General features: G+C 49.9%; 2 protein-coding genes across 3 annotated transcripts in view; both read right to left on the bottom strand.

Moving 5' to 3' along the window:
* Window positions 1-5,211: 5,211 nt before the first annotated feature.
* Window positions 5,212-10,081, bottom strand: LOC131502164 (heat shock transcription factor, X-linked-like). Its single transcript, XM_058712745.1, is given in 6 exon segments — window positions 5,212-5,367; window positions 5,459-5,800; window positions 6,711-6,815; window positions 6,880-7,003; window positions 7,005-7,375; window positions 10,046-10,081. Coding segments are annotated over 6 exon segments (1,134 nt in total).
* Window positions 8,885-24,368, bottom strand: part of TMEM185A (transmembrane protein 185A) — a 36,251-nt gene continuing 20,767 nt past the window's right edge. For both annotated transcript variants that reach the window (XM_058712401.1, XM_058712403.1), the window contains 6 exons: window positions 23,027-23,203; window positions 20,608-20,815; window positions 15,793-15,876; window positions 12,449-12,625; window positions 11,770-11,893; window positions 8,885-10,555 (listed from right to left, as the gene is read on the bottom strand). In XM_058712401.1, coding sequence (XP_058568384.1) covers window positions 10,311-10,555; window positions 11,770-11,893; window positions 12,449-12,625; window positions 15,793-15,876; window positions 20,608-20,815; window positions 23,027-23,203 — 1,015 coding nt within the window. In that variant the 3' untranslated portion in view covers window positions 8,885-10,310. The remainder of the gene's footprint in view (window positions 10,556-11,769; window positions 11,894-12,448; window positions 12,626-15,792; window positions 15,877-20,607; window positions 20,816-23,026; window positions 23,204-24,368) is intronic.

The following is a 24,368-nucleotide window of genomic DNA, read 5'->3' as shown; positions in this document are numbered from 1 at the left end:
GGAGAAGGGTAGATTAAGACATATAAAAGGAGACACTAGGGGTGGGGTGCATGCATGCAGGGCGACCATGTGGAGAGGCAGCAAGAGGGCGGCCACCTGCAAGCCAAGGAGAAAGGCTTCCAGAAGAACTCAACCCTGCCAGCACCTTGATGTTGGACTCAAGTCTTGAGAACTTGGAGGGAATAAATATCTTTTGTTCAAGCCAGGCAGTCTGGTCTTTTGTTCTGGCAGCCGTGGCAGACGAACACGGTTATTTGGGAACGCGCTGCTTGATTTCCATGTATTTGTAAATTTCCCACATTTCCTTCTGTTACTGATGTGTGCTTTCACTCCATTGTGACCTGAGAACGTACCTCGTACGGTGGGAAGTTTCTGGAGGGATGTCTCGTAGTCGGGCACGTGGATTTTTCCTGGGGAAAGTGCCCTTGAGAAGCGCATTTATCCTGTTGCTGGGGGGGAGTCGTCCACAGGTGTGGTTAGATCCAGTTGTTCCACAGTGCTGTTCGAGTCTTTGATTCCCTTACTGTGTCTCCATCTAGTCCTTCTCTCCTTTACTGAAAGCGGGGTGTGTTCTCCAGCTAGGGCTGCTTAACAAAATGCCACTCACCGGGCAGTTTACACAGCACGCATTTATTTTCTCGCAGTTCTGGAGGCTAGAAAAGTACAAGCCAAGTGTTGGAAAATTTGGTTTCTGGTGAGGGAAAACCTCTCTTCCTGGCTTGTAGAAGGTGGTCATCTCACTGTGTCCTTCACATGGCCTCCTTTCTGTTCACGGGGAGAGAGAGATCTCTGCTGTGTCTTCCTCTTCTCACAAGGACACTAGTACCATCAGCCTTGGGGCTTATGACCCCGATGGCCTCATTCACCCTTAGTTACCTCCCTAACGGCCCTCTCTCCAGATCCAGTCACGTCAGGGGTTAGGGCTGCAGCATATGAATCTGGTAGAGGACATGTAGTTCAGTCCATCACACGGGGTAGCAAAGTGTCCAACTTGTATGGGAGAAGTGTGTGTTTCTTCCTTCAGTTCCGTTTGTGTTTGCATTGTTCACTTTGGGGCTCTGTCGTTAGCTTTCTCAGGAGATCCCCCCGACCTGCACTAGCGGTTGGATTGTCACCAGCAGGGGTGGGAGATGCGACCAGAGGAGACTCAGGGTTCCTCTGGCTCGTGGTGGTCATGGCCTCCCTTGTACCCAGGCTCAGCTCTCCTCCCACCCCCACCCCAGCAGTGTTTATGAACGGGCCCTCGCTGTTACCCTGCCCCTGGGAGACTCAAGGAGTCCTGCCCAGGTCTTCCCTTCCCCACTGTGCACCCCTGAGGCAGCATGTGGTTCACTCTCAGTGTGCCCTCTCCTCCAGTGCTCTTGAAACTTCCCCTGTGCAGTGATTCCACTGCTCAGTGTCCTCACGGAGCAGGCAGGCTCAGGACTGTCCAGCTCAGCTGGGACCCAGCACCTTTCTAGAACACATGCCATTGAACAGTGAGAGTTCGGACAGTTGAGGCTGTGTAGACATTGTGCTGGGTGCTCAGGGTCACCGTCCCTTCTTGTATGAGAACCGTAGCCACCAAGGAAGTGTGACAGCACCTGACAGAAAGTCCTGGCACCCTGGGCGACCATCGGGGCAACATGTAGACCTGTCTCGTCAGGTGGCTGTTGAGGGGGACCCCGAACCATCATCGCCCCAAACAAACTGAGCATCTGTTGTGAGTGAGGGTCCCATGCCATCAAGGAGCGAGCGTGTGGCAGACCGTCACTCCTACATAAGACAGCAAGAAGTTGTGCAAACAGTTCAGAAAAGTGCCTGCACAGCCTCGGTGGGCTCTCCCACGTGTCGCTTCATAACGTACTCCGTGTTCCTGTCCCTGGTGTGTGACAAGGTGTTCAGTAAGATGGGTGTAAGACCAGGTTCACATCGGCCTGAGTCAGCAAAAATATGCCAGCAAGGCCTGTGCCTTGAGTGCTGCGAGGGGCCCGTGACTCTGATGCTGCACTTGGGAAGAAGAAAGGGTGAGTCCTCTGAGTGCATCCTTCCCTAATGGTCTGAGAGACTATTTTCCTGGCCCCTCTTGTACATAATGACCTGAGGTGGCCTCAGGTGTAGAGGAGGGATACAAGAACACGTGAGCGGCCCAGTTCCAAGTCCCCATTCGTCCCGTTCTCCGCCTGACATGGTTTTACTGCAAATTCGGCTCTTAAACTGAGCTGAAGCACCGAGAACGTCAGTTTAAGAACTTTTAGCTAAGAACAAAGAAACCCATGTTTCCCTGCTACCTGCACCTTAGCTGTTTCCTGAGAGCTGCTGGGTCACTCAGACTTTCAAATACCACCCTCCTGTATTTTTAGGAGCCCCAGTATGTCTCTGAAATGACATTCCTAACAGTGACGTTGATTCTGTCATCATAGTGACAGAACTGTCACCTGAACGGTCATCATGTTCAGCTGACCTTTTCAGTTGGGTTTTATATTTGGGAAGGGGAGGGTGAATTCCTTCTTCCGGATCCTGCCTTGAGGCCTCGTGAGCAGTATCTAGTGGAAGCAGGAGGAAATCGGTTGAGAGGGGAGGGTGTGCGAGTCACCATCTGGGCCAGGGTCTGTGCACAGTGCCACTGTTGGTATTGGGGGCTGGGTCATCCTGTGTGCAGGGGATGTGCTGGGTGCTGCAGGCTGTTTAGCAGCATGCCTGGTCTCTGCCCTCTGGATGGCAGTAGCATCCCATGCCTGCCCCACTCCCCAGGTGGGACAACCGAAATGGCTCCAGACCTGGTGGTCACATGTAGCCCAAGAGGGAGACTGCCCTGGTGTGAGGGGTTGTCTTAGATGAGAACCCTCTTCTTGGGGACTTGAGGCTATTTTTTTTTTACATGTTTATTTTGAGAGAGAGAGGGTGTGAGCGTGAGTGGGGGAGGGGCAGAGAGAGAGGGAGAGAGAACCCCAAGCAGACTCCACGGTGAGACCTGCTCTTTTGGAGACCTACACAGGACTCAATCTCCTGACCTTGAGATCATAACCTGAGCTGAAATCAAGGGTCGGACACTCAACCGACTCAGCCACCCAGGCATCCCTATTTGGTGATTTCAAAGGCTTGGCTGGGGAACAAGTTCTCAACTCTTGGTGCCCCTCTAAGAAAGCTGTCTTGGGGTGGATGCTTTATATTCTGTTACATAACCATGTGACACCTGATATCCATCTTTAGGGCAATGGCCCAAAGCACCCGGTCAGCCTCTGAGGCACTGGTGTGTCCCTGTTTCATATGGCGACTCTCGTGATGAGTGTGAACCACAATCATCCCCGAGCCCTAAAGGATACCCAGCCAGAAAATGGTGTGCATTCTTCCACAGAACATGCAGCCCAGCACCGACAATGACAGTGCTTCTTTTTCCTGGGATTGGCCATTCAGTGGGTGAAAGGCTCTGACTCTTCCATTGTCCCTCCCATCACCGTTTGGCACCTTCCCCTAAGAAGGGACCGAGAGAAATGGAGCCTAGAGGAGATGTTGGGGGCTCACTGAAGAACAGAGCTGACCCCAGCCCAGGCCAAAGGAGGCTTGGGCAATGCTTTGTGGGGAGTGAGTCCACGCTCACCCAAGTCGCCTGGCTCTACACCGCATCTCACATACTTTGGAGCACCCTTCATGCAGCCCTCCCTATGCAACCCTTGCTGGTTGAATCGCATTTTCACTTTCCTAGACACACTCACCTCTGATGGTGTCCTGGGAAGGAAAGTAAAATCCAGTCTTCTGGGCCAGCATGGTCTCTCCTCTGGACCCCCAAGCACGAGTTCTTTCTAAGACTATCTGGCCATCCCGGCCCAGCCCATAGAAAACTTTCTTGCTCAGTCCACCCTCGGGTGAGCTCGGACCGCTGCCCACTGCCCAGCCCAGGAGGGATTGACATGTCAGCAAGTTTCACATGGGTTTAAGTTTACAGGAAAGTGGTTTTCAAAACAGCGTGGAATTTAGGATCAAGAGGCATACGGAAGTCCAAAATAAAGATGAAAAAACCATCCCTTTTAAGAGCTAAGGAGTTCACAGGCTACTGAATCTTAGAAAGGGCACGAGAACCCATTTGGCAGCATCAGTTTATAAGGGAGCAGGTGGGGACAGGACAGATGCGCTGCAGTCAGATTAGTGCTAAACTTGGGATGACAGGGGCTGCATCATCCACTGCCATGTGTCCATCCTTTATGGGCTCTTCCTCCTCAGGGGGACTCTCACCTGCTGTCCGGTGGAAAATAAAGGAGAGGGGTTGGTGTCTTTGGGTTCTGGCTGATGGCTGCTTGTGCAGACGTTCCCCCTCCACCTGACTTTGGAGCCTGTCTGGTGTCTATGCCCAATTATTGCCATGGTGAGAGCGTGGACGCTTGCTTCCTACGCCCCTTAAGACCAACACTCTTTAAAGTGGTCCTCGAGAAGAGCATGCGTTATTTACAAGCTGGATGGCCCAGCAACCAGAGGTTTCTTCCCACGTGGAACCATGATGCCTTGAAATATTTAGTTCAAAAGGGAAAGAAAAGAAAAGAAAGAAAAGGAAAAATTCACAAGAAACTGTACCTGCAGTGAAAGCCAAACATAAATCCTGTCTTCCAGGCACCAGGGAGCAGCCTCTCAGACTGGAAAACTGTGGGACTCTGGCAGCGACTGTCCACACCCACATCTGGGTGCTGGAGAACAGTGAGGGCACATTTTAGCCCTCTTATGAGGTGAGACTTGATCTCTTCTCGTGTATAAACTGAAGATCCTGCTATCTACGGGCACCAAGAGGACAGGGAAATGTGCCTGGATGGCCAGGAAAACATTGCCACTGTTATCCTTAGGCCACTGATGCTAGGTTTTTGGACCTGTCCAGTGCCTTAAAGAGCCTCTTTAACGAGTGGATGGTGAACATCGGAGGGGCTTAACTGACTATCTACTCGGTGCTGCATTATGCCAGGAGCGGTATTCCACTGAATTCTCTAGCACACAAGCGAAAGAGGGCTACCCCACTGCTAAGAAAGAAACATCACAGGGGCCAGGAGCGCTTGGGTTCAGCAGAAAATGGCTCCTTTTCTGATACATTTTATTGACCTGCCTGTTTTCTGACAAAATGATCACCTGCAGGGGTTGTAGTGTGCGTAGACGGGGTACCCTGGTAGCCATCAGTAGGTGGCAGGTATTCTGGGAAACAATGGCAGTCCAAACCACCGTGGAATGGACCTGGGGGACAAGGAATCACAGTCATGGAGGCGGCAGGTCTGGAAGCCACGACAGGCATCCAGCGATGGCACGAGGGCAGCAGCCCAGCCACGGGGAGGGGCGCAGATGGCACATGTCCCCGGGCTGGTCTGGGGGTGCCAGGAGCATGGGAGGCATGGCAGCAAAGCTACCAGCAGCCTGTAGGAATGCACATGGGCAGAAGGCAGGGTGAGACAGACCATGGGGAAGGCCCCAGGCATGGCCATGGCAGCCATGAGAGTGTCAAGACCTGGGTGCCCTCAGGCTGGCCGCTGGTCGGCCGGCCTCCTGCAGCATCCAGATCCAAGTTGGGCCTGGCTGCCATCCTTGGAACGGCTGGAGGGGCAGACTCACTCCTGACTGGGGTAGTAGGACTGTCAAGCTCTTGGCTATTCACCGGCTCCCGCTTGTCCTCATTAGAGGTGGGGAGTTCCTCTGGTTGTTCAGTGGCTGCAGGTGCTGGGGGAATTCCCAGGGCTTCGGGCTTGCTCTCCACCTGCCTTAACCCAGATTTAATGCCCACTCTCCTCTTCATCCTCACGAGGAGGTGAGAGCAGGCTCCCTTAAACAAGGGACTGATGTAGAACTGTAACTGAGGTGCAAAATCGAAAGAGGAAAAGAAATCCCAAGTCACAACAGAGTTGATCACAACCAGCACCAACATTCTAGGCCCCTGTGTGACCTAAGCCAGTGGTCCAGAGACCTCTTTGGAGGAGATCGCAGTCCCAACAGGAAGCTGTGTGCTAGCTTGCCCATCATCCCCATTCACTGACTTATGACCCGCACGTCACCTGGGACAAGGAATACAAGGGGCCAAGCGGGGTAAGCGTATAAGTCCGACAAAGGGGGACGTGGAGTCTGCAGATGGGGAGAGATCTGGCAGCTCTATGAGCAAGTGTCAGCTGGCAACAGAATCACCCCGTTGCTGGGAGTTGCTCTTGGCCCTCAGGGGCCCGCTGAACTTGGCAAGCACACCCATTTGGCCAGTCTTCAGCAGGCTTCAAAAAGTGCTTGGGGGCTGGCACGCCCAGACCAGCCTGGGGACACAGCTCTTTCACCAAAAGGGACCCCTACACCCACCTCAGTTACAGTTTAGAGCTATGGGCACCATGCGTGCACACGTCCCCGGTGACACTTGTCACTTGTCCCCAAGCAGGAGGGCATGAAGATACAGTGTCTCCCAAGTTTTATTAAGATGGGATTGTCAGGCAGCACTCTGTTTAGGGTGCACAGAGCAATGCCTTCACCTACGTTTGCTGTGGAGTGATGGCCACAGCACACTCAGGGCATGCCCATCACCTCACATAGACACCAAACCAAAAGAAAAAATTAAGAAACGGGGAAAGAGAAAAAAGCAGGTGGCAACAAGGAAAAAGTTTTCCCCGTGCGACGAGAACTCTTAGGATCTACTCTCTTAACCACGTGCCAGCATCCCACCCTGCAGCGTGCGCTCTCATCATCACATGCTGGGCCTTTGAAGAAAGCGCTCAGGACACCCCCACCATCCGGAGCACCTTCCCCATTTTTGGTCTCTGCTGCCGTTGCCACTGCCCATAGTGGGACACGGGCACCCGATCACCATCGGGGCTGCTGGGATTTCCAGCCCCCTGGACCCCACCACCCGAGTCTGCGGGTTCAGCCCCTGGCGGGGGTGGGGTCACCCACCCTTACTTTGCTCAGCATGGGGTCTCCGGGGAAGAAGCTGGCCAGGCACATGGATGGGAGGACATCCTGAAGAATTTTGTTGAATCCATAGAGGATTCCATCGAGCTGGTGGATGAAACTTCATACAGTCTGTTTCAAACACTTTGTTCAGGCCATGCCTCTCCAAAAACTCCTTCTGGAACAGTTTCTCGTCGATGCCTACGCAAGTCCCATCGTCATCCCACCAAATGGATGCAAACTGATTGCTGTTGACAATGTTCCGCAGCTTCTTGGGGAAGGGCAGGCAGAGGAAATTGCCTGCTCCCAAGGACAGGGCGTCACAGGTGGTGCGTGGCCTTTTGAACAAAGGCTCCTCAGTCAAAGCTTGCGAAGTATTTTCTTCAAGCAGCAGCCTGAAGCCAGGGTGTGGGGAGGGTCTGCTGGGGGAGCATAGCTCTGCAAGCCAATTGCAGGAACCCCTATTTCTGGAGGAAATGGCCCATCCTGAAGCCGGGTCCCTGGCCTGTCAGATGACTTTTCTTGTGGTTAGCCATCCTCGGTGGTGGTGCGTCCTTCCTTCCTGTAAACATGAGAGTGTATCGTGGCCAGCGGCACCCCTTGCTAACAGTGCAGCTTGGGACACCACAAAGGGGCTCGGGTCACTTGGGGGTGACATCACAACACAGCTAGCTGGTAACCTAATAAAAGGCCAGCCATGCAAGTGACCTGTCAGTGTGCCAACATTCTGGTCACACAAGGTAGTTCACCCAGAAAGCCGACACTCATCTACAGGTTTAAAGTAACCATGCCAAACATGGGGGCAAGCCACCAACTGTCTTTGTGTCCTCGATCTCCCAGGACCTGGCTGACCCACACTGATGTGCTGCCCAAAGGTCAGAGCTCATTTTCTGAGGCCGTGGCCTTGAGAGCCCTGCACCAGATGTATACTTTCAAACAGGCAGCAGAAGCCAGGACGGGTGTCCAGGGTCAAGGGAGTGGCCACACGGTCCTTTCAGCATTGTCACAGCCAGGACGGCGAGGTCCTCCACAGAGACCCTCCTAATTCACCCATGCCTGGGTCACCCCAAGGCACATGGAGACTGCTGCTTAGGTGAATGGGTTAGCCAAGGGACCCACCGCCACCTTGCACAATGACGAGGGGGAGGAGGCCTTCTCTTTGCCTCTCCTCAGCCTGCACGTTGCCCCTCTCCGCACCCCACCAATGCCTCCCGGGCAGATTCCTGTGCCCGCAGGGACAAGGCACGAGCCACGGACCTCACGCTGGCTTACTTTCCTTGACTGACGTCTGTAGGGACAGCCGGTTCGTGCCCAGGGTTTGAGCTCTGCAATCCTTGTCTGGGGGGGGCGGGGCTGGGAGAATCAGTAAGAGGCGGCCGTGCAGAGAAGCCTCTCTCGCACATTCTCCCCACATGCAGGGCCACCTACCCTGAAGACCCACCACACACACTCAATTCTAGGCAGGAAGTCAATGATCTTCCAGACATTTCCATGAAGCAGAAATGCCTCCACACTCCAGGGCATTCTGTCTAACAGCAAGTCTGAAATACGCTCTGTGGCCTTTGGCTACCTGCAGGCAAACCATGGGCTGAAAAGCCATCTGACTCAAATGCCTGGTAAAATGCAGAGACAGCTAGGCAAGCTAGGCAGAAATCACAGGGGATTTTAAATGTAAGTAGCACTCTGCCGCTGGTGTCACCGAGCAAGGCCTCAGGATCACTAAAAAGCCCATTTCAGTTTTAGACTGTCTTGGGTCTCAGGAATACTCTCGTAAGGCTCCTAAGCTATCCCAATGACGGCACGGGGTTCCCCGGCCAACGGTCGAGTCTCCATGATGTCCGTGTCTGTCTACACTCTCTAGGTTCAGGCTGTACCTGAAGACTCATCAGAAATGTTCACCCACCCCCACACGCCTTGGCCGCCTGTGGCAGCTACAAGGTGTTTCATGCCGGCCGAGAAGAACCCAAGCATCCTGGACCGACCGTATCTCACGGAAGATGCACGCAGTACCATGGAAAAGGAGGAACCAGTTTATTGAACAACTGCAGGGAGCAAAAATAGTGGATTGAGCTACATTTGTCACAGAGCAAGCAAGAAAGGCTATGCCATTCCCAACGTTCCCCCTCCCCCCCAGAGACAACAGGCTTGCTGGGCGTCGCTTCCAGGCGGTCTCGTGTGCTGGATGTCGGCTGAGCCTGACGGAGAGACATCAGCAGCTGCCCCCGTTAAACCCTTCCCTCTCCTGCGTGACAATGCCAGTGCTCCTTTTCCCTCCTTTCACAAACGGCTACTTGTTCTCAGGCCGAAGGCTCTTATCCTGGAGGATCTGCTTTCTTCTGCTTCGCCCAGGGCTCTACCAGCAGCTCTTGGAGCAAGTGTACTCCTAGTTGAAAGCATGCGGCTGGCCGACCGGAAGGACTTTTGTTGGGGGCCCGACAAAGGGCCTCAGACCCTAACAAACACGTGATTCCAGTGGCTGTTTCCAGTTTCAGCAACTTCTTCCAGTTTCTTTAGTTTCAGCTCACGCACATATTCCCAGAATGTAGGAAAAGCACAAACCATTTCTTGCTTATTGTGGCTGTTCTGGCAGTAGCAGCCACTGTGTGTGTGGAGGATTTCAAGGGGGGTGATGATGATGGCCCGTTAAGGGGTGACACCCCCTGGGCAGGACAGGTGCGCCAGCAGCTTCTGCTTCTGCAACAGAACACACGTCTCCCATACAAGCTCATAAAAAAATACTTTAACAGAATATACTGTACAGAACTAGGATTTAACACGGTATATTACAATGCTAAAATATTTGTATAAATACTATACAGGCACGGAGTCACTCCATTGGAAAGGGCTCACCGATGGGGCCGTTAAAAACTGCTGTCAGCATTGCCCAAAGAGAAACGACTTCCACAGCAGGAACACAAACAGTAATGACGGTGTAGGTACACTTGTGGTGCCGCAGAGGCGTATTTACAGTTCCTACTGACTACGCTGCGACAGGAGAATCTAAGCTACATGGTGTGGCCGGCCTGGTCTAAAAAACCATTTTCAAGGAACACTTTCAATAGGAATTTTAGCACTTTGAAAACCAGTTCCTTCTCTGGCCTAAGCAGCCATCCCTAACAGATCCAAGTCAGCTCCTGAGGCGCCTGCCCAGAGGTGATGGCTTTCCCCTTCTCACACACGCTCCCTCCTTCACGCCCACGTCCACTGACATGCGCCCTAGCCCAGCCCGCACCGCGGGTACCAGTCACCTGCCATGTGTGCGTCCCGTCAGGGTGAGCCACTGGTAGGCACTGAGTGCAAACAAGGCATGAGATGGAAGTTCCCGGAGCCCTGGCCTCGGCTCCAGTTCTGGGTGGGGTCAACAAAGAGGCAGAGGAGGGTAGGAGACAGCGTGCGTGTGTCCCAGTGGTCCGCTTGCATTCTGTCCAAGGAAGTGGTGTCTAATCTGGCATTTCAATATTCAGTTTGGGAGGTGGGAGGACATACTTCCCAGGGCTCTGGGTGATAACGACCCTGGTCTTCTTCCGAAACATTGGAGCAATTTTAGGAGGTTCTGGAACTGGGGTTTCTTCGGTTTCCTCAGTATCTTCATGATGGAGGTCGTAGGAAATGTTTCCATATTCTCTCAAAAATGGGAAGATTTCAAGCAGAAACTGACAGAAATCCTTGCGAATACCAAACCACCCTGAAAAAGAAGTATGAAAAAACTTTTTCAAACACTAGCCTCCACTGAATTTCGTGTGACTTTTCTTTCCTGAATGTGATGTTTTACACGTACCGTTTAATGCTTTATCCTGATGTCTCAGAAATAAAGATAGAGCAAGGCCTGAATAGCCACTAAGGGCAAGGGGAAAGGCCTGTGGCTCCGTGGCTCTCCAAGTGGGGCCCCCAGGCTGGCAGTGACCACATGAACCCCTGCGACCTTGTTAGGGATGGGAAACTGTGGGTGAGGTGGGGCGGCCCACAGGCACAGGCCTTCCGGGACTCGGATGGCTGCTCCAATGAGAAGGACCACTCTAGCAATGTCAAGTCCTTGCGGCATCAAGACTTTGTCAACATCCTCCCATCTGCCCCGCCTGGGATACGCTCACATGTGACAAAGAATGTCAAGGATGTCATCCCAGAAAGGGACTTCAGTCAGTATCTGGCAGGCACATTGGTCCAGGCAGGCAGGCAGCCTGAGCTACTTCTCAAAGTTACTTCTCTGAGGCCTGCTCTTGCTGTCTGTACCATGGGACCATCGGCTCAGTGCTGGCTCTCCCAGGGCACAATGTGCCCTGCCCCCAATCCCCTGGCTCCTAGAATGGTGTGCTCTGGGGCTACCCGCAGAGGAGTTCACAGTCTAGTGAGGAGGGAACCTCTGTCAAGGATCACTTCAAAACCGAATGTGCCATCGTGTGGGTGGAGAGAGAAGAGAGAGCAAGCAGAGCACCGCTGACAAGACACAGTGATGTCAGGAATGTCACTGGGGAGAATGAGGAGGACACAGAACCTAAAAGGACTCTCAGGATTTGGTTGGCGACATGGATCTTCGTCTGATCAATCCTTGGGAGCCCCTGGAAAGCAGGTATCTTGATCCCCATGTTGCAGCAGAGGGGACGGGGCTGAGAGGCTACCTACCATGGTCAGTCCTACCTCAAATGGCAGAGCGTACACTAGGAAGGCCATGGTGTGGGGCAGGGAAAGCAAGGTTGAAAGCTCACCCTTTCCTTGGAAAATTCCAGGCCTTCCTCAGGTCCAGATTTCCCATGCGACCTCCCTGAGCGCAGACCCTCAGGCTCATCTTTTCAAAGAGTGGGGCCACGTGCATGCACACGCACATACACACATGCACGCACACACGCACACACACACACACACACACACAGGTCAAGGGCTTCTGAAGTGCTGAGTACATACAGTGGTTTCCTCCCTTCTGTCCAAATGTGGTTGCCATCAGAGTGATCAAGGAGAGCCAAAGGGGGACAAATATTGGGATACAAGAGAATGCGTTGTGGCCATCCAGTTTGTGAACCAACAGGATCTAAGGAAAGAGAAACAGTTCAGGTTCTATTGATAAAGCATCTGAGGGTGGACGATGTCTGAAGCCAGTCCACCCTTCCCTTGTCAGGTGTCATAAGGGGAAAAGTCAGCTCCACAGGAGACTACGAAACCCTCTATTCTGTGGGACAGAATGAGATAAGCTTTTGTATCCCTCTTCAGGACTAAGCAAAATCTGTCCATTTGGGAAGTTTCCAACACCAACATTGTTACAGGAGGCTCCTCTGGTGTTTGTTCTAAAGAGTCAACAGTGCCCATTCTATAATCCTGCACAGAACTCAAAATACCAAAAACACCCAACGTTCTCTTTCTACATGTAAACAAATCAGTACACACCCATGCATCATGGCTAGAGAGACTTCTCACTGCCTGCCCCCCAAAAGAAAGGTCACTCTAATTTTACCATCATCCTCTCCATGTGCTTTTCAGGGGCCAGCTCATTTCCAGGCAGAGCAGGCTGCCTTGACAGGCACGCAGGGTGCTGTCACAGGGAAGGGTAGGACTCGGGGCCTGAAGAGTTCTCCTGTCGAAAACTTACCTCAAAAGTAAGGAGAGGAACGACAATGGTCATCCAGCTCAGTGCCATTGTTATGTGTGTCCTTCGCTGTTCCGCAATCACATCCATGGAACGCAGGAACAAAACAGACCACACGATGTAATAGAGGACCACCAGGCACAGAAAGGACATAAGAATCCACAGGGGAACACACACGACCTGAGGGAAGGAGGAGAGAAAAAAACCTTTATAGTTTGTGCCCAGCACCTGAAGGGAGGCATAGCCAAGCCCCCGATGGATCTCTGTGGCTAAGACAGTGTGCGCCCAAACAAGGACAGCCGCCCCGCACCCCAGGGGTGCCGTGAAGGACAGCGTGGGGCCTGCCGCCGGCACTGGGACATGCTCTGCTGTGGGCCACTCCTGGGGGAGGAGCCCAACAGCCGCCCTTCCTAAGATATGATCTCACTCAGCCGGCCCCTGGCTCTGCCCTGCAGGGAACAGGGCAGCCCGCCACCCTGCGCACTCACCTCACCTGCCCCTGACATCCCCTCTCCACAGGCTGCTTCCCCATCCCACCAGAGGCACTTTGGCCAGAGACTCTGGGGGACGTGCTCCTGGGAACTTTCGCTGCCCGGGTTGTAGAAGCCCTCTGCTCACATGCACGCTGTCACTGACAGGGTTCTGCCACCTGGTCCCTGCCACCTTGCCCAGGTGGGTTACACGTCTGCTGCCGTTGCACCGGAAAGACCTGGCTTCACCCCTGCATGAGCCCAGAGAAGAGGCACTCGGGGCCCCACCAGTCTCCCCTGCGTGATCCTTCTCTTTCCTCCTCTGCCCCTTGGATCCGTCTGTCATCCTTCCGTCCCATGTTATCGAACGGTAAACTGACTGTGTCCTTTTGGTATATACTTCTAGGACTTGTCACCCATGCACGTGCAGAACTGTGTATCCCCTGGCAGGACACAGGACAGCTCCTTGACCCCACAGGACTCCTCCATGCTGTCCCTGCAGTGTCATACCCTCACCCCACCCCTACCCCAGGCAACCACTGATCCGTCCTCTATCACTAGCACTTTTATCTTTCCCAGAGCGTGATGTGCATGGCACCACAGAGCATGGGACGTTCTGAGACTACCCTCTCTCAATCTGCAGAATGTCTGGGAGGTTCTTCCAGTCTGTTGTGTGTAACGACAGGTCGTTTTTAGTGCCGAGTGGTATTCCGCCAGACGGATGCACCACTGCCTGTTTATTGAGCCACCCGTGGAAGTTGATCTGGCTGCTTTCTCGTGTCTGGCTATCACAAATAAAGCTGCTGTGAACACTTGCGCGTGGCTTTTGTGTAGCTGTACGTACTCATTTCTCTAGGACAAATACCCAGGATTGGCGCTGCGGCGTCGTAGGGTGACTGCACGTTTAACTGGATACGAAATTGCCTGTTTCTCAGAGTGCCTATGCAGTTCGGTACTCCCCCTGGCGGTGCACAAGTGTCCCGGCCCCTCCGCGCCCTCCCCTGCGCTTGGCATTGCTTTCTTTCTCCTTGCCATTCTGGTGAGTGTGCTGAAGGGCCTCGTCCTGATTTTCCTTTGCCTTTCCCTGATGGGGATGACATCCTGTCCATGTGCGTATTTGTTGTGTGTCTATCCTCTTTGTGAACGGTCTTTCCAAGTCTTCTGTCAGTTTTAAAATTGGGTGGTTTTTTGAGTTTTGAGAGTTCTTTCAGATGTTTTGGATACAAGTCCTTGTTCGGACATGTGCTTTCCAAATATTTTCTGCTGCTCTGTGGCCTGTCTTTTCATTAATTCCATTTCAATTCTGAGCTTCTTTTATGGACCTTGTTGTTAGTGTCACTTGTAGGGACTCCTCATCTAACCCCAGGCCTCAACGATTTTCTCCTACGTTTTCTTCAAATAGTACTTTGGTTTTCCATTTTGTTTTTAGACCTATGACTTGAATTGGTGTGTGATTTTTAATCCTCTTGAATCGCTTGGAGTTGCTGATGGTAGGTCTGGCCGAAAAGTCTCTGGAGAGCCTCTTTCTTCCCTGTGTTCCCTCCTCATGCAGCTGCTCTCACTTGGGGCCCCCGTGGGTGGAATGTCCGTGATCATAGCAGCCTCACTCAGTCTCTCTTGATCACTGTGGGAAGTGTGCAATCAGACTGCTCCACCTGCTGGGACCTGCGCAGGACTGGGGCCGGAAAAATCCCTCCACTCACCTACAGAAGACATTCTTCATTCCTCATCTTTTTTTTTTCTCTGAAGGCACCTTATACTAAAATTTCGGTCTTGCTCACATTTGTTTCCTCCATGTCACAACACAAAATTCTGAACCCAATTACGATTCCCCAGAGATGGCACCCTAAAAGTGTAGGACAGGTAGCCGAACGTTGTTTTATTACGACTGTTTTATCAAAGACTTGGGCAGAGGTGAAGAGTCTTGTCTGTATTCACTATGGAGGTGACTTGTGTTCCCTCATTTTCTTCCCTGTCACCAAATGAATATTTTCTTTTTTTACTCTATTTGTTACTTTTCCTTAAAGTAAAACACGTTCACGTGTAAAAGTACACATGAAACAGCAGAGGGAAAAAACAGAAGAAAACACTGGCATGACCTCATCTCCCAGAGGCAACGCACCTCTTCTACCTCTGTTCTCTGCATCAGTAGTGGGAAGTCTTACCGTATTCTCTAATTTGTAGCTTGCCATGAGTACATAATTACATATATATGTAGCCCGATCGATCCATCCACCCACCCTTCTATCCATCTATGTAGGCAATTTTAACCACACACCCAGTAACTGAGGCCACAGGTTATACGCATGGCTTTACACCTCATCCCTGGAAGGAGTGTGAACTGACACAACTCTTTTGAGAAGCAAGCTGGTAGTGCAGCTTGTATTTCAAAATTTCAGAAAGCTCCCACCCAGTAATACTGTTTCCAGAGTCTTTCCTATGAAAACAATCAGGCAAAGATTTTTATGTACAAAAATATATGTTACATCATGGTTTAGAATCACACTCGTCTCAACTTCAATATTCGGAAATAAGGGGATGGTTTGGTAAATGCACTGGAAGAATACTGCATCAATTAAACCTTAGGTTATATTTATCAAGGCCTTTTCCACACAGGAAAATGCTTACGATGCATTAGAATGAGAAAGCAGTGCACAAAATGACATACACAGTACGCTCTCAGCCATCTGTATGAGACAATAACCTCCAGCACAGGAAACACAAACCACTAACCGGAGAATCTTCCAGGGGATTACAGGGGATTATCATTCTATTACCTAAGCTCCTCTGTCTTTTCCAAGTTTTCTACAATGAACACAAATTACGTTTATAATTAAAAAAAGAAAAGTTTATTTTAGGATTTTAAAAGTTACATACAAGCCAGGGCCAGTGGATGATCTTGTCCAGTCTTAAGGCAATGAATATAAACTGCAGGATGTTGACAGAACACAGTATTTCTAGCTAAAAATGAAAAGAAGAGTCAATTAAACAAAGTAAAAGTTGTATTCAATACTGCAATTATTTGGTTGACACACTAAAAGGCAATGCGAATTACAATATGGTAAAAGTTTTAGCAAGTTATAGTGGGACCTCCAGGGGTGCCTGGGTGGCTCACCCAGGTTAAGCACTGACTTTGGCTCAGGTCACGATCTCACGGTTCATGACTTCAAGCCCCACATCGGGCTCTGTGCTGACAGTGCAGAACCCGCTTGGGATTCTCCTCTCTCCCTCTCTCTCCGCCTCTCCCTGACTTGCACACACTTTCTCTATTTTGAGAGACAGTTTATTTATTACTTTATAAATAAATAAACTTAAAAAATTATACTGGGACCTCCTGATTTTCAGCACCACAGGAACAAAGCAATGCAGCGGCAAAAAGAAACCTGCCCCCGGTCTCCTGCCTCAGGCCCTCTACTTAGTGGCTGCTCTGTCCTTTACACTCTTACCAAACGATAACTTTGTTTCCAGACTCGCTGAGTAGAGGCAATCCGTGGCAGACACCCCAAGCATCCTTCTTGCCCCTACCCACAAACTTCTTGATTTCTAACCATACCTGTATCTCCTTCTTCTTGTACTCAGGACTCAGATCTACACCCCACCCCTTCCTTTCTGGTTCCTTGAGGACCTTGTCACATCAAGACATCAGTTACAGATTCCTTACTGCATCTTTTTTTTTAATGTTTATTTTTGAGAGAGAGACAGAGACAGAGTGTGAGTCGGGGAGGGGCAGAGAGAGAGGGAGACACAGCATCCAAAGCAGGCTCCAGACTCAGCTGTCAGCACAGAGCCAACGTGGGGCTTGGACCCACGAACAGTGAGATCATGACTTGAGCCTTAGATGTTCAAATAACTGAGCCACCAGGCGCCCTTCCTTACTGCATCTTTAGCCCTGCCTATTCCACTGATCCCTCCCAGAAGCACAGAAAAAAGTTCAAGTCATTCTCATCAAACACGAAACAACCCCAAGAGCAAATGACCCCATCCGTCCCTGGAGTCAGCATCCCCTCCAGCCACAGTGCTTTCTGTTTCCATCAAGCTATATAAGACCTCCTGGATGAGCAAGCCCCCCTGGCCTCCCCTGCCATTCTGAGCTCTCAGCACTGTGATCCGACCCCCAGCCCTGAACACTGGCGACTGCTTCTATCAACATCGCCAGTCACCTTTACAGCATCAGACCCCCTATGTCAGATCATCCTACGGGGCATCTATGTGGCATGTCTTTCCAGGAGCCCACTGTAGTCTTACCCTCCTCCTCGTGCTCTTACAGCTCCTTTTCAGTCTCCTCCTCTCCTTAAACCCTGATTTCCTCCCAGAGCCTTCAACTCAGTCTTCTGTCCCCACTAGAGAGGCACAGATGCAAACACACATGCTTACACTTGCTTGCCCTGCCGTCCAGAGCCTTGTCTTGTATGACCTCCTGTTGGTTGCTTCTTCCACTCCTGTCTCTGACCTAGCCTTCCTGCTGTGGTCCAGACCCAGCCCTCCCAGAGGTGCCTTGGCTGGAGCCGGCCCTGGACTGAGTCCATTATCCCCTTGCACCTTTACAACTTTATCCCATCCCACTCCCTTCCGTAGCCTCCCGCCTTGAAGGTTGGGTGGTAAGGCACCACAGTGGCCCAATTACCCAAGCCACACTGCCAGCAAGCACCCTATATTCTTTTTCCCACTCTTGCATGCTAAGTCACCATGTCCTGTCCTCTCTACCACCCTGAGGACCACTGCCTAGTCAGGACCTTCCCCTCACCAGCCCCCCAAATGCCTCCAACAGGCCCCTAACTAGCTTCCCAGCCTCCAGTCTGGAAGGCTCTCTGCTCCCAAGTATCTGGGCTGTCTTACTTCTGGCCGTGGCACTCGCTGCTCTTCAGTGGCTTGCCACTGTCTACAAAATGAAACTCACAGGAAGCCATCTGATCTGGCCCAGAGCTTCCCCAAAGTTCTCAGCTCACAGGGCATTTAGTGAGGTAGTAATTCTTTCATAGGCCTCTGGGCTGAAAGAAATCCCTAGCAGTTCCACTGGGTTAAGTATTTAGATCTAAACTTAGTAAGTATTTATGTCCTGAGTAGCCATCTAAAAAAAAAAAAAAACAAAACTTCATATAAATTGAAAGAAAGATATGATTTTTATCTCCTTCTTAAAGAACCACAACTGTTCCCTAAGAGGATGTGTGTGCCTATTGGGTACTGCATCATTTCTTAAGACAGTGCCACCCTCATTACCTGTTCTCCAGGTAGATTTTTGCACAGGACTACCTTTGCATCATGGCAACTGGCAACAACCTTGCTTCTTATACGGTATCATCAAAACCAATGTAGTGTGACCAAAAAATAAAATGGTAAACTACTTGGAGGTAGTAGTTCGTATCATGTCCCCAAGGCCGGTTGGTGTCATTGCTTCTCCCTCAAAAATGTCCAATATCCCACGGTGCCCTGTGAGTTCACTATGGTGCCCTGGGACGGCTCAGCGCACGCTCTGAGGACTGAGGATCTGGCCCCTACTCAGCTCTTCTCTATGGCCTTCCTTCCCCCAACTCCCGCCACTGTCTCCTTTCCACTTCGTGTTCTAGGCAACCTTTTTTTTTCTTTTCTCTTTTTTTACCATGGTAAAATGCACACACTGGAAAACTTACCGTCTTAACCATCTCTAGTTGCATAACTTGGTGGCATTACGTACACCCGTACTGTTGTGCAGCTGTCATCAACATCTACCTCTAGAAGCCTCGCAACTCGCCAAACTGTGCTCCAGTCATACTGGAGTCACCATAGTTCGCTCAGCATGAGGACAGATTTTCTCCTGCCTCTGTGCCTTTGTGTGTTATTCCCTCTGCCCGGAAAACACCATCCCCTGCCCCACCTGCATAGGCAGCCTGGCAAACCCTGCTCTTCCTCCACATCTCTGTGTAAGAAGCGGTGATGGAGCCAAAGCAGAGGTGACCAGACTAGTCAAAGCCCAGGAGTGTCAGGAGCTACAGAAAAGATGGACTGAGAGAGACCACTGGATCTGGCCAGTTTCTGGGGAGTGTAGGGCTGAACAGGGAGCACGGGGTCAGAACAGCAGTCAGAACAGCGCTGAGGCAGGGAGCCTTTCTGTGAACTCAGGAGCAAACGCTCAGAGGAACCAGCAGGGGAGAAGGTCTCCTTCCCCCTGGGAAGGAGTGCCATGCAGAGGCAGACGGGCGGTAGGCTGCACGGGGGGCAAGGAGGGTCTCGGTGTTTCCCAGCCTTGCTCCCATTACTGTCCCCCAAGGAGTCTTTTTCCTAACTGCACTCCCTCATGAAGTCTTCATACCCTGGCAAGCAGCCAGGGGGCTGTGCAGCGAAGCAGCTGGGTTGGTGAAGGCTGGGGGGACTGCAGGGAGGGGAAAGTGGGTCCTCAGATCCCGCGGCCGCTCCAGCCTACTAGCCACACTGCCCCGTGCCCTTGTCCCCAGTGCCAGGACGAAGGATGCGCTCCCTGTTCCAGACCAAGCCCTTCCTAGTGCTCAGGGTCCTGTGCCCATGGGGTCCCTCAGGGTCTTATTCTTTCCCCCTCCCTCTCTATGGGTGCCTTCTCAAGTTCACATACCCTGAGCCTTCCAGCTCAAGTGCCATCCCCCTTCCTCTACTTTTTACTCAGCCAGCTCAAAACAGAGCATCCCTAGCCATCTCGTTCTCCCCTCGACTCATCTGTATCGGGCTCTGGGCCTTCAGCCTCCGTGTGGTTCAGTGCGGGCTCTGGAGTCAGGCTGACTGACATGGGATCCTGGCCCCAGCCCTGCCCCTTAACCAACAGCCAGGAACACATTCCTTCCACTCTCTGGAAGACAGGGGTGGTGACTGCATCTACTTCGCAGGGTTGTTGTGAATCTTTAAGAAGATACTACCACATGGGAAGGGACTAGCCCAGTGCCCAGCACACAGTAAGTGCTCAACAAATGTGAGCTGCCATCATTTTTGATACTAGTATTAGTTTTGCTAGTATTACTTTTTTAATTGATCTGTGTATCCTCTGTGTCTAGGCAAAAACAGGGCTTGAAGCTAACTGGAGAGCAGATGAAGTGCTAGATCATGGGGTCTGAGGTGGCAAGGTGGTTAGTTTTATGTGTCTATTTGGCTGGGCTACATGGCACCCGGTTATTTAATCAAGCACAAGTCTAGGTATTGCTGTGAAAAGTATTGCCTTTCGGTAAAGAAGGTGGTCCTCGATACTGTGGGTGGCTTTTGCCAATTAGGTAGAAGGCCTGAGGCTCCCTGGAGAGGAAGAAATGCTGTCTCAAGGCCGTAGCACCAAGGCAGCCTGCATATTCAGCCTACTGGCACAACCTTTGAACACCAGGCTCGCCAGCACCCAACACATGAGCCAGCTCCTTACAACTGATCTCTCTCTCTGTCTGTCTATCTCTGTCTCCCTCCTTTGCTCTCTTCCTTCTCCCCTTCCCCACTTCTCTTATTGGTTCTGTTTCTCAGGAGAAGCCTGACTACCACGGGTGGCTGGGGCGAGCTGTGACGCTGGATGAAGCCTGATGGCCTGGGTGAAGAGCCAGCGCTCTAAGCCAAGAAACAGAACCATGATTACTTCCATCGTCCTTTTGCTTCCTTACATACCATCACCTGGAGTTAATGATTCATCTCTTCCTAACAAAGGGCAAGAGATCTTCATTACAGTAAGTGACCAGATTTCCTGTTTAAAACATTCTCAAATAAACGAAATCTTACCTCCAGGGACCGGTCGTGTCGAAAGCCCCAAACACAAGCTGCCACAGACACCGGGGAAACAAAGAACAGCGGCATGAAGACCAGAAGCCAAAAATGGCTTCCTCTTTCAATCCTGTCACAGACCAGAACTTCGAACATCAACAGGAGCAAGTGGATGCCCACTGCAATTAACATGGCTTTAAACTCCACACATGTTTCTCCTTCTGCTCTAAAAAGGGACACAAGAAGAGGAAGAAGAAAAAATAGTCTCAGTTCAGAATCTTCAAACCAAGCAAGGAGTCCAGGCCAAATACCAACTTATGTTGATACCATGAACTGTAGTGATAAGTCTGACAAAAAGCAAAGGAAGTTAGGTAGAAAACTAACTTAAACTTCATCTTTAATATGTAATCTTCCAAACACCAAAGAACTACTACATGGCAAGAAATGAACACTGCAGGCAAACCAAAGTTTTAACTGGGTAAGGATGTTCTCAGAAGTAATGGTCAGTTATTTCTCTGACCGTGTACACAAATGGTTTTGTTCACAACTTTGAATTCAGCTGCTTCCAAGATTATTCAAGCGGATTGCTTCTACCACTAACAACTGACAACTATCCCCTAAATCTCATGATCCTTATCCCTCAATGAATTAAAAACCATGTAAATCACATTTCATGCAACACTATAAAAATAACTAGCTTTATGAATCAGCGTGGGTGATAGTTCAAGAAAATATAGCAATTATTGTTAGGTGCTATTTTAAAATGCAAATAAAATTATGAATGCCTTTTTGTTTTCCTTTCTCTTCCACTGGGATGAATTAACACCTGCAGATGAAAGAGAAATAAGAACAGTGAAAACTGTTTTTAAACAAAATCAGTTTACCTAGCTGTTTACGTATCATAGAGGAAATGCTCTGATTGAAAACTGAAAAAGAGTAAGGCTGCTAATCAAGAAAATGCTTACAAAAGCATCTGCAAAGCCGAGAACATTTCATTCAAAATACAGGTAAACATTTATGATGTATCTTCTTGGTGAAAATATACCTGGAAAGGAAGCCAGTGGTTACTTCTATGGGAACCAAGAACTTTCCACTGGATAATGTTAACACCAGAATGACCATGCCCCAACATTCATGACACTCAACCACACGCATATAATTCCTTTCCTTGCTCTAAACCACCTGTTGGGATGAGCCCTGGGTGTTCTATGGAAACCAATTTGACAATATAAAAAATAAATAATATTTAATATTATGATTATGATTAATATGATAATATAAAAAATAAATAAAAAATTAAAAAAATAAACATTGTAAATTAAACCACTAGGGCAAAGCTCAAATAGCTTCTAAATATCAATCAATGGAATCTAAAATGTTTAGTTATTTAACTTTTCAATCTTTGAGTCGTAAACATTAGACATCTGAAAATATCTCATAAAAAAGAAAAGATTTGCCAGCTGCACAGGTAATCTTCAAAAATAAAGAAAGTCTAAGGACTTTAAAACAACTGCACACAAATGTCTCCCATCTGCCAAGGCTCTTTGTAGGACTGTTTTAAAGTTCTTAGATGCATATGTGCTAATGGGCTAAATCTTATTTTTAAAGTTGATCAAGACTGAAACACCTCCTGCACTTTTCTCACGAGCAGCTGAATGTGCCCTGCCTGTCTGCTGGGCACTCCTGCCCTCTCCCTCTGCCTGGCGAAGGCTGAGAACAGCCTCCCCAGTCTCCCTTTTTCCTTTCTGAAGTGCCGGTCTCTGTGAGGGAGAAGAGACTCTCCAGGCCCCAGCAACCTAGGCTGCACAGCAGAGGGAGCCGACTCCAGGAACCTGGACTAGCTGAGGCAGCCAAGAAAGGCTCAGGGGAGTTGAGAGTAAAGGCGACCCCTCTTCCTGGCTCCCAAAGGCTCTGCTCTCCTTCATGGCATCTGGGCCTCAACTTTCCCTGTCTCAGGGACTCACTGTTTCCCAGCCAAACCACCTCACCCACACCACTAACAGCCCTAAAACCCCAGGACCAGGGGATTGGGACAAGGCGAACCCCAGCTCTGGGACTGAATTGGAGACTGATAGATCCCTGGTGACCAGAGCCAGGACTTTGTTTTGTAGAACTGTTCTTGCAAACATGATAGTCTTATACTTCCTAGTTTAGCATGGTGTAACAGTTCGATATTTTGGATGCATTTTAGTTTACATTGCCTATTGTGGGCCAGCTAGGACCTTAAGCACCCCAAAAAACACTGCTTATATGTAAAAAATGCATATCCAACAACTAATTTAGAAAAGTACTTAGGCTAGAACCCAGTTTGCCTATATTATGGTTCTTATAAAACCCTAGATAGGTAGAAAAAAATAGTGCTTATTTAATTAAGAGTGAAAAACAAGATCTTGCTCCCTCAGGGTAGAGACCAATCAGTTTTATAAAGCAGTATTACCGATATTGGGGATTTCGTGCCCAGACTCCAGTTCCAACTGAGGCTCCAACAATGACCATCAACTTCCACAGCCATATTGGAGCAAAAACAGCCCAGTAACTCCACTGAATGATGCCATCCAGACGAAGGGCCAGCAGCACAGAGAACAGCAGGAGACAGGCATAGATGAGGAATTTACTAGGAGAAAAGTAAAATGATTAAAGAGGGCTCACTTTTACAAATATGTGATACTGAAAGGGAGAGTAAGAACAGTATTTTTGAGCATGTGTAGAGTCACTAATTCAACAATTGTTTATTGAAAGGTTCTATGCAGTAGACATACACTGTGTGTTAGGGGATAAGGGACACATAAAGAAGACTCAAATAAGTTCCCTGCTTTCCAGGGCTTCCTGGTAGGAGAGAGTCCACACAGAAACACGTCACTGTATGGGGTGCCTGGGTGGCTCAGACGGTTAAGCATCTGACTTTGGCTAAGGTCATGATCTCACGGTTCGTGGGTTCGAGCCCCGTGTCGGGCTCTGTGCCGACAGCTCAGAGCCTGGACCCTGCTTCGGATTTTGTGTCTCCCTCTCTCTCTCTCTGCCCCTACCCTGCTGGTGCTATGTCTCTTTCTCTCTCTCAAAAATAAATAAAAGCATTAAAATTTTTCTTAAAAGAAACACACAATTATAATACAGCATGATATGTGCTGGAATGGTGCTAGGGTAGACAGTGATGGAAACCCAGAAGAAGAAATATGGATTCTGTCTGGGGGTACTAAGAAGGAGAGAAACTTCCAGAAGATATATGGAAAGCTGCCAGGCAAGAAATATTGTGAAATGAAGAAGCATTCCAAGCAGAAAGAACTAGACGTACCAAGACATGGAGACTGAAAAAGGTTGACATGTTTACAATATGGTCAAGTTTTGTCACTAATTATTTGATTCTATTTTTAAAAAGGCATGACATTTTTAATCTTCAATGTTCAGATACAGTAACATTTTAGTACACGTATTATAATTTCTGTGACTGAATAGATTTCTCTCTCTCGCACTCACTCTCATGCGCTCTCTCTCTCTCTCTCTCTCTCTCTCACACACACACACACACACACACACACACACACACATTTCCCATAAAAGGGATTTCCTGAAGATGATGTCCTTAAAATAGTTAGAAATTACATTGTTGAGGTCTTCTATTTCCACCTTTGATGAAGTAAGAGGAAAGGGGTTTTTCTTCCAACCTTAAACAACAGACTGGACAAAATATATGAAACAACAGTTATCAGATACTGGACAACGGACAACAAAGGACTGTGATGACAGGGAGGGAGGGAGGAAGGAAGGAAGAAAATAAACTT

The sequence above is a fragment of the Neofelis nebulosa genome, chromosome X (genome assembly GCF_028018385.1).
Source record: "Neofelis nebulosa isolate mNeoNeb1 chromosome X, mNeoNeb1.pri, whole genome shotgun sequence".
In the NCBI taxonomy this organism is placed as follows: domain Eukaryota; kingdom Metazoa; phylum Chordata; class Mammalia; order Carnivora; family Felidae; genus Neofelis; species Neofelis nebulosa.
This window is presented reverse-complemented; position numbering and strand designations above follow the sequence as displayed.